This window comes from Salvelinus namaycush, chromosome 22 (assembly GCF_016432855.1).
Source record: "Salvelinus namaycush isolate Seneca chromosome 22, SaNama_1.0, whole genome shotgun sequence".
Taxonomy (NCBI): Eukaryota; Metazoa; Chordata; class Actinopteri; order Salmoniformes; family Salmonidae; genus Salvelinus; species Salvelinus namaycush.
In genome coordinates, this window is record NC_052328.1 from 8,885,732 (window position 1) to 8,895,457 (window position 9,726).

Below are 9,726 nucleotides of genomic sequence, written 5' to 3' on the forward strand. Positions count from 1 at the left end.
GGCAATAAAATAGGCCATAGTGGCGAGGTAATTATGATATAGCAATTAAACACTGGAGTGATAGAGGTGCAGAAGATGAATGTGCAAGTAGAGATACTGGGCTGCAAAGGAGCAAAATAAATAAATAAATACAGTATGGGGATGAGGTAGTTGGATGGGCTATTTACAGATAGGCTATGTACAGGTGCAATGATCTGTGAGCTGCTCTGACAGCTGGTGCTTGAAGTTAGTGAAGGAGATAAGAGTCTCCAGCTTCAGCGATTTTTGCAGTTCGTTCCAGTCATTGGCAGCAGACAACTGGAAGGAAAGGCGGCCAAAGGAGGAATTGGCTTTGGGGTTGACCAGTGAAATATACCTGCTGGAGATATACCTACGTGCTGCGGGTGGGTGCTGCTATGGTGACCAGTGAACTGAGTGACCAGTGAACCTAGCAAAGACTTGTAGATGACCTGGAGCCAGTGGGTTTGGCGACGAGTATGAAGCGAGGGCCAGCCAACGAGAGCGTACAGGTCACAGTGGTGGGTAGTATATGGGGCTTTGGTGACAAAACGGATGGCGCTGTGATAGACTGCATCCAATTTTGGAGTAGAGTGTTGGAGGCTATTTTGTAAATGACATTGCCAAAGTCGAGGATCGGTAGGATAGTCAGTTTTACGAGGGTATGTTTGGCAGCATGAGTGAAGGATGCTTTGTTTGTGAATTAGGAATCCGATTCTAGATTTAATTTTGGATTGGAGATGCTTAATGTGGGTCTGGAAGGAGAGTTTACAGTCTAACCAGACACCTAGGTATTTGTAGTTGTCCACATATTCTAGGTCAGAACCGTCCAGAGTGGTGATGCTGGATGGCGGGCAGGTGTGGGCAGCGATCGGTTGAAGAGCATGCATTTAGTTTTACTTGCATTTAAGAGCAGTTGGAGGCCACAGAAGGAGAGTTGTATGGCATTGAAGCTCGTCTGGAGGTTAGTTAGCACAGTGTCCAAAGAAGGGCCAGAAGTATACATAATGGTGTCGTCTGCGTAGAGGTGGATCAGAGAATCACCAGCAGCAAGAGCGAGAGAGTCGGACCGAGAATTGAACCCTGTGACACCCCGATAGAGACTGCCAGAGGTCTGGACAACAGGCCCTCCGATTTGACACACTGAACTCTATCAGAGAAGTAGTTGGTGAACCAGGCGAGACAATCATTTGAGAAACCAAGGCTGTTGAGTCTGCCAATAAGAATGTGGTGATTGACAGAGTCGAAAGCCTTGGCCAGGTTGATGAATCGATGGCAGTTATGATATCGTTTAGGACCTTGAGCGTGGCTGAGGTGCACCCATGACCAGCTCGGAAGCCAGATTGCATAGCGGAGAAGTTACGGTGGGATTGGAAATGATCGGTGATCTGCTTGTTAATTTGGCTTTCGAAGACCTTAGAAAGGCAGGGTAGGATAGATATAGGTCTGTAGCAGTTTGGGTCTAGAGTGTCTCCCCCTTTGAAGAGGGGGATGACCGCGGCAGCTTTCCAATCTTTAGGGATCTCAGATGATACGAAAGAGAGGTTGAACAGGCTTGTAACAGGGGTTGCAACAATTTCGGCAGATCATTTTAGAAAGAGAGGGTCCAGATTGTCTAGCCCGGTTGATTTGTAGGGGTCCAGATTTTGCAGCTCTTTCAGAACATCAGCTTTCTGGATTTGCGTGAAGGAGAATTGGGGGATGCTTGGGCGAGTTGCTGTGGAGGGTGCAGGGCAGTTGACCGGGGTAGGGGTAGCCAGGTGGAAACCATGGCCAGCCATGGAAAAATTCTTATTGAAATTTGCAATTATCGTGGATTTATCGGTGGTGGCAGTGTTTCCTAGCCTCAGTGCAGTGGGCAGCTGGGAGGAGGTGCTCTTATTCTCCATGGACTTTACAGTGTCCCAGAACTTTTTTTTGAGTTTGTGCTACAGGATGCAAATTTCTGTTTGAGAAAGCTAGCCTTAGCTTTCCTAACTGCTTGTGTATATTGGTTCCTAACTTCCCTGAAAAGTTGCATATCACGGGGGCTATTTGATGCTAATGCAATACTCCACAGGATGTTTTTGTGCTGGTCAAGGGCAGTCAGGTCTGGAGTGAACCAAGGGCTCTGTTCCGGGTTCTACATTTTTTGAATGGGGCATGCTTATTTAAGAATAACAAAGCATCCTCTACTGATGGGATGAGGTCAATATCCTTCCAGGATACTCGGGCCAGGTCGATTAGAAAGGCCTGCTTGCTGAAGTGTTTTAGGGAGCGTTTGACAGTGATGAGGGGTGGTCGTTTGGAGGCCACTGTGTTCTTGGGGATCTTCAATGCTGCAGAATTTCTTTTGGTACCCTTCCCCAGATCTGTGCCTCGATGCAATCCTGTCTCGGAGCTCTACGGACAACTCCTTCAACCTCATGGCTTGGTTTCTGCTCTGACATGCACTGTCAACTGTGGGACCTTATATAGACATGTGGGATCCCGGTGGGCTCCCGAGTGGCGCAGCAGTCTAATGCACTGTATCACAGTGCTAAAGGCGTCACTACAGACCCTGGTTCAATCCCGGGCTGTATCACAACCGGCCATGATCGGGAGTCCCATAGGGCAGAGCACAATTGGCCCAGCGTCGTCCTGGTTAGGGTTTGGCCGGTGTAGGCCGTCACTGTAAATAAGAATTTGTTCTTAACTGACTTGCCTAGTTAAATAAAGGTTAAATAAATAAAAAGTGTGCCTTTCCAAATCATGACCAATCAATTGAATTTACCACAGGTGGACTCCAATAAAATTGTAGAAACATCTCAAGGATGATCAATGGACACAGGATGCACTTGAGCTCCATTTTGAGTCTCTTAGCATAGGGTCTGAATACTTAAGGTATTTCTGTTTTTTATTTTTATAAATTGTCAAAAAAATCGAAAAAACTGTTTTTGCTTCGTCATTATGGGGTATTGTTTGCAAATTGCTGAGTATTTTTAAATTATTTTATCCATTTAAGAATAAGGCTGTAACATAACAAAATGTGGAAAAAGTCAAGGGGTCTGAATACTTTCCGAAGGCACTGTATAATGTGATTTGACGTAATTTTATCTGTGGCCAATGACCTTAAGCTTTCTTGGATGGGCACTTCTAATATAACTCCATGTCAGCACCCAAGGGGCTTGAATTTTTTTGCTCTACCCTTAGATTTGGCGGTGATGTAGTGTCCCTATGAGTGACAGAACACTGAGCCAATCACGGCGCAACTAGAGAACATTACCCAATCACGGTGCAACTAGAGAACATTACCAACCCCTACACTCCGTATTTTCTGCTGGCTACCCCATCAACACAGAAAGTACTGAGCTAGGCTGAAACACCTGTGTTTTGGAGCCGCCTTACTCAAGAAAGCAATGATTATTTTATGCATTTTCTACATGGTTTGCAAACTGATATGTGACATGTATTAATGTAAAAGAAAACATGCAAAACAGCTTAAAAGCTGTGCCCCATCTGCCCTGAATGACGGGTTGCCACTGATCACTCATTAATCTCGACATTTCCCATCAACATGAATCTCTTAAAAACCATTGCCACCTCTTACTGCCTCTTGCAAGAGAATGAAAACACAGAGCTTTGTTTATTATTTTAAATGTATTAGGAAGGCACTGTTTATTGGGACATGAACATCAGGTGCTAAATAAAGTGTGGACAGATTTGTTATATATGTATATATAAGAAGAAAATAATGAATAAAAAACGATTAAGGATATATTAATACCAACATACAAATAGGTATTACTGTGAATAGATCAATGAGGCTTGAACAATGCCTCACACTGTCACAATGTCATGATGTCAAATCTACAATGTATGTCCTATCACTCTGTGTTGTTGTTTTTGTCGCACTGCTTTGCTTTATCTTGGCCAGGTCGCAGTTGTAAATGAGAACTTGTTCTCAACTGGCCTACCTGGTTAAATAAAGGTGAATTTAAAAAAATACAAAAAAATACAAAAACACACAGCCAATGTAAATCCCCATGATAACGGCAAATGTAATGCAACATATTTACACTAGCAGGACCCCACCCTTACGGGAGGTAAATCATGATGTTGTTCGTATTTCTTCAGCTATTGGGTCTCTGGATGCTATAGCATTCTTAAGTCCCACATTTCCCCATGGGATAATGGTACTTGTTTCTTTCCCTTTAAAATTCAATGATTTGACAGGCAAACCATGAACCCATGTCACTCACAATTTAAAAAAAAAACACACTCATGTCGAAGAAAACTATACTATCAAGGCCTGTATTCATAAAGACTTAAGTCGCTAGAAGTGCTGTCCATTACCGAATAAGATGATATTTTACTGACTCATTTACAGCATGTTAACACCTGGTTTAGACAGAGGCTGAACCAATTGATATAGAGACCTTCCCTGGCAAGATCCTCAGAGGATTAAAACGTAAAGTAGACATGTACGGAAAAACTCTCTCTTTGAAAGGATGCGTGAATTTGTGAAGTTCCGCGTTATCAACTGGGTCAACAAACGAAAGCTCTCCCTTTTTCCAGTTCAGCTGCATTCGGATTCTCTGGGGCTTTCTCACTTTGAGGGGAGTGCACGGAGTACATTCGTCCGACAAGGAATGTGTAGTATATTCCCCGTCTTTACACTGCACACCAGAGGATCCATGTCTGAAGCCAATCGTTTGCTTCCTCTGGACAGACTCTGAAGCTATACCCAGAGCCCAGGCTTTATTTCCTCCAACCTCAATGTCCCAACTATGTGTCCCCGAGTTAAAGCCCTTAGAGCCCAGGACCACAAAGAGGTCGTCATACCTCTCTGGGTTATCAGGAAGCTGCAGTGCGTCTTTGCTGTATGTCACACTCATCAGATCCTCGGACAGGATGAGATGCGGATGGGCCGTGTTGGGGTCCAGAATCACTGGAGTGTATTTAACTATTTCCTGCATCTTCTCCCAGACTCTGAACTGCAGGTTGCCTAGGTACTTTGCCACGTGGATCAGTGATCCTGAAACCTTCTGTGGATTTGACAGGGTGCACTTTGCTTTTTTGACTGTCGCCTTGAAGTTCTGCAGGAATGAGATATCGTCGACTCCCAGCTCTTTCTCTATGGCTCTGACTGTGTCTGAAAGTGATGATATCTCCCTGCTCATCTCTTCAATCTTTTCTGTCATCGTCTGACTCTTTTGCTTCTCTTCCTTCCTCAGTGCAGCAATCCTGGCTTCCTCTTCATCCTGTAGAAATTGGTGAAGCTTCCCAAACTCCTCCTTAATCTGCTTCTCTGTGTGCTGGGCCTGTGTCTTAATGTGCTCTGCTGTTTGATCACAGGTCAGTTTAACTTCATTTAAGACCTCCAGCATCTCCTTTAGGGGCTTCAGTGCAGTCTTAACTTCCTCCCTATGATCCAGTGCAGCTTCATCTATGGGGATGCAGTCATGCTTTTTATGGTTCTTTGAATCCCGGCACACTACACAAATTGACTGCTTATCATCCAGACAGAACAGTTTGAGTTTCTCACTGTGCAGACTGCAATACACCTCTGACCCTGTTGAATATCTCTGACCTTTCTCCTGTAAGTAGGCATCACACAGGTTCTTTAAAGCTAGGTTACATGGGGGGTTATCCATTGACAATCTTTTCCGGCACATTGGACATTCTCGAGATCCCTTCTGTTTCCAGAATTCCTTCAGACAGGCTTTGCAGACGCTGTGGGTACATGACAGGAAAACCGGATCCCTGAAGATGTCACAGCACACAGTACAGCAGAGATCCTCCTCTGGGAGGGAAGGTTTAGATGCCATTTTCTCACCACCACCATCTCTCTTCTGTGATGGCTTCTGGAATTGAGGTTTACTTTCACTTTTGGAAACTTACAGCAGTGAGGTCAGTAGAACTTGGAAATCACAATGTATAGTAGATTATGCTGTTTCTTCAACCATCTTTAATGGTTATTTGAATGTTGATTATTTCCAACAATTATAAATCCATAGATAAGGCAAATAAATCATTTAGACCGAATGTTGCGAGCATTACTGAATAGCTACATGCTACAGTGTGGTTCCGTTGTGAACTCTACTACTTCCTGGTTGACAGATAATACATGGGTGGAGCTCTCTGCAAAGTAGGAGTCTGCATACATCTCACGTGTGTGTGTGTGTTATCAAATTGCAGAAGTAGAACAAGCTCTCTCTTCAATACAGGACATTAACAAAACTCTAGCTCCAATTTACAATTACACAACACAAGGTTGCCACTACAATATCATCGTATATCATTAAAAACATGTCATCAATGGCAGTCATATGCTGCCTTCAAATGCTCTTCGGAATCTCGTATTTCCCAGTTGGTGAAGTCGTTTATACAACATGCGTGCATTCAAGTGCTTTTTAAGAGATTTAGGCGTTAATATTGAGTTTGTCCCCCCTTTGCTCCTTTAACAGCCTCCACTCTTCTGGGAAGTCCTTACACTAGATGTTGGAAAATTGCTGCGGGGACTTGCTTCCATTCAAACACAAGAGCATTAGTGAGGTTGGGCGATTAAGCCTGGCTCGTAGTCGGCGTTCCAATTCATCTCAAAGGTGTTCGATGGGGTTGAGGTCAGGCCTTTGTGCAGGCCAGTCAAGTTCTTTGTTACGTTCCCCAGTTTCTGTGTTGTGGTTTGTGTATTTGTATGTATGTGTGTGTTTCAGGATGGTTTCCTGAATTCCCCCAAGCAGCTGATTGGTCGGCCATTGCTAATTGGACCTGACCCGTGTATTTATTAGAGGTTTAACCTCGATCTTTTGTTTGGGTTACATCCCTGTGTTTTTGTATACGTGTTTGTTTTGGGCTTCGTCCCTTTGCCTTTCATGACATGTTGTATTTTTGGGTGGAGTATTAAACCCCCCTTATTACGTATTCCTGCGCCTGTCTCCAATCCTTTATACAACGTGACAGCTGCCTCCACTATTCCAGCACCATTTCAACTTCAACATCATCAAATCACCTCTGCTTAGTCTAATATAGTGACAACTAAAAGATACCAAAAATTATTAAGTCCAATCAACGTAAGTTAAATATGATGTGGCTTTGCATGGTTCTGATTTCTGTGTGTGTGTTTGTGCGTGTGCGTGCGTTCGTGCAAGTAGAAAAACTAGACCGGACGTGCGCGTGCATCTGTGATCGCGCGCAAGTTGATTTTGTCCATCCACATTAGACACGATCAGGACACACAGGTTGAAATATCAAAACGAACTCTGAACCAACTATATTAATTTGGGGACAGGTCGAAAAGCATTAAACATTCGTGGCAATTTAGCTAGCTACTGAACTGGAGTGTGGACCTCAGTTCATCTTTCAATCACCCATGTGGGTATATGCTCCTAAAAACCAATGAGGAGATGGGAGAGCCGAGAGTTGCAGCGCATCAAGCATCACAAATAGAACCAAGTTCTATTTTAGCGCCTGTCTACGCAGACGCTTGTTGGCGGGTGTGGGTGCAATGACGCGGGCGGTGTGGTTAGAATGTCACCCTACTTGTAGAGAAACGGCAGTGCCATCCTCCTCTCTTTCATGTTGACAAAACGGTCTATCACTCTGTCATACAGTACATGCATTTTATTTTTTGTTGTCCTAGGCTACTGGGCTAAAATGCTTGCATTAGCCTTCTACACAGTGGCAACCTGTCATTCAGGGCAGCAAAAAAACTGTACTAATAAATTAATCAATATCAAAAACAAGAAACAAATAAATAGTTGAATAACAATAATATGATTTGTGATATAGTAATAGAAAAATAAATTCCAACAGTTAAATTTCACATTACGTACATTATTACATATTGATTGATGTTAATGATTGGTATCTATACACATAATTGGTATTAATTACATAATATAAATTACATATATTTTCCCCCTGTTTTTAATCACTTCAAGACCCAAAAACTAAGTACTGAGATTTTTTTTATGTGCCTATTTTGCATGTTAATTTGGCATTAATACGTGTCACATATCAGTTTCCAAACAATGTAAAAATATAAATAATCATTGAATTAATAAAGCCGCATACAAACATGGTCTTTTTTTTGCTTGCTTGAGTAAGGCAGCACCAAAATGCAATTGTTTCAGCATAACTCAGTGTTTTCTGTGGTGGTGGGGTAGCCAGCGGAAAATACGGAGCATAGGGGTTGGTAATGTTCTCTAGTTGCGCCGTGATTGGCTCAGTGTTCTGTCACTCATGGGGACACTACATCACCGCAAAATCTACGGGTAGAGCTCGACAATTCAAGCCCCTTGGGTGCTGCCATACAGTTACATTAGAAGTGCCCATCCAAGAAGGCTCAAGGTCATTGGCCACAGATAAAATTATGTCAAATCACATTATATCTAGAGTAGCTTTGATTGGACTCAATTCCAGGCTGTATCACAACCGGCCATGATTGGGAGTCACATAAGAAAGCGCACAATTGGCCCAGCGTCATTTGGGTTAGGGTTTGGCCGGGGTAGGCCGTCATCATAAATAAGAAGTTGTTCTAAACTGACTTGCCAAATAAAGGTTATATAAAAACATTTTTTATTCAACATCATACTTTCAAAATCTTAGCTAGCAGTCATCATCATGAATGAAGTCGACAATCTACTGGCAAATCCTTTTCAAGAAATAATGAAGATAAATTATAAATAAAACGTATCAGTGCTCACCGGCCATTGGACATAAACATTACACAACAAGTTGGAAATGGCAAATTCAACAAAGAGTGGTTTGGAAGGAATCAGTGGCTAACTGCAGGCATTACAAGGCAATCCCTAGCCTGCTATAGTGAGTGTGTGGTCTAAGTATGGGTTTAATGGTCTATTTTCCAAGCTTAAAATGATAAACATTCAACATTGGCCATGCTGTCAATCCAGCATGACTTCTGCTGTGCTCAAAACAACTGAAAACTCGGAACTGGGAAATCTCAGACATCCGTGAGTTCAAGACAACTGGGGAAGAAATAGCTCCGACTGGAAAACAAGAGCTCCGACCTGAAGATCACTGTGTTCCCAGTTGTCTTGAAAGCACCATATATCCAGAGAATGGCAGATGACAAAGTTAGATGACTAAATTTGCCACGAAGGACCGCCGCGCCACCTTCCTGTTCAAATTAGAAAAACACAACAAGGTGAATCCAAAAATGTATTGTATGCTACTGCATAAATTATGTATAATATGCCAGGGAGATATACTGTAGCTAAGAAAGTAATACTTAGTGTATGTTGTGTAGTAAGCTGTTAGTAGCCCATGTGCCTCACCCTAATAATTTGGTCTATTTTCCCCTCATAATTTAGCCTACTGTTGGGACAGCTTTATGTAGACCCTAACAGTTTGTGGGCACCGTTTGTCACCGTTATAATGCAATTAATGGACTGTTTAGTAGGGATGCACGATATATCAGAATCGGCCAATATTAGCTAAAAATGCCAACATCGGTATCGGCCCGATGTCTAGTTTAACGCCGATGTTAAAAACTGATGTCAAAGCTACCGTGCATACCTATATACGTAGGTACATGACATAATGTAATATTTCATGCTACACGTGCAACACAGCATTCCTAAACTAGCCCACAATGTCTGCTGTGTGTATCGAGCAGTCAACAAGTCGAGCAGTCATTTGAAAGAGTAAGAACATTTCAGCGATACAACTCAAAGGCGAAATCCATTAAAGTCAAGATAATGGAATTCATTGCCCTTGACAATCAAACGTTCTCTGTCGTGGGTG

At 42.8% G+C, this 9,726-nt stretch overlaps 1 protein-coding gene across 1 annotated transcript; it reads right to left on the reverse strand.

The window, feature by feature from the left end:
- Nucleotides 1-3,624: 3,624 nt before the first annotated feature.
- On the reverse strand, nucleotides 3,625-6,032 carry LOC120017894 (tripartite motif-containing protein 35-like). The gene has a single exon (XM_038960849.1). It carries the CDS (start codon nucleotides 5,784-5,786, stop codon nucleotides 4,362-4,364), a length of 1,425 nt encoding a protein of 474 aa, XP_038816777.1. The 5' UTR covers nucleotides 5,787-6,032; the 3' UTR covers nucleotides 3,625-4,361.
- Nucleotides 6,033-9,726: the final 3,694 nt, after the last annotated feature.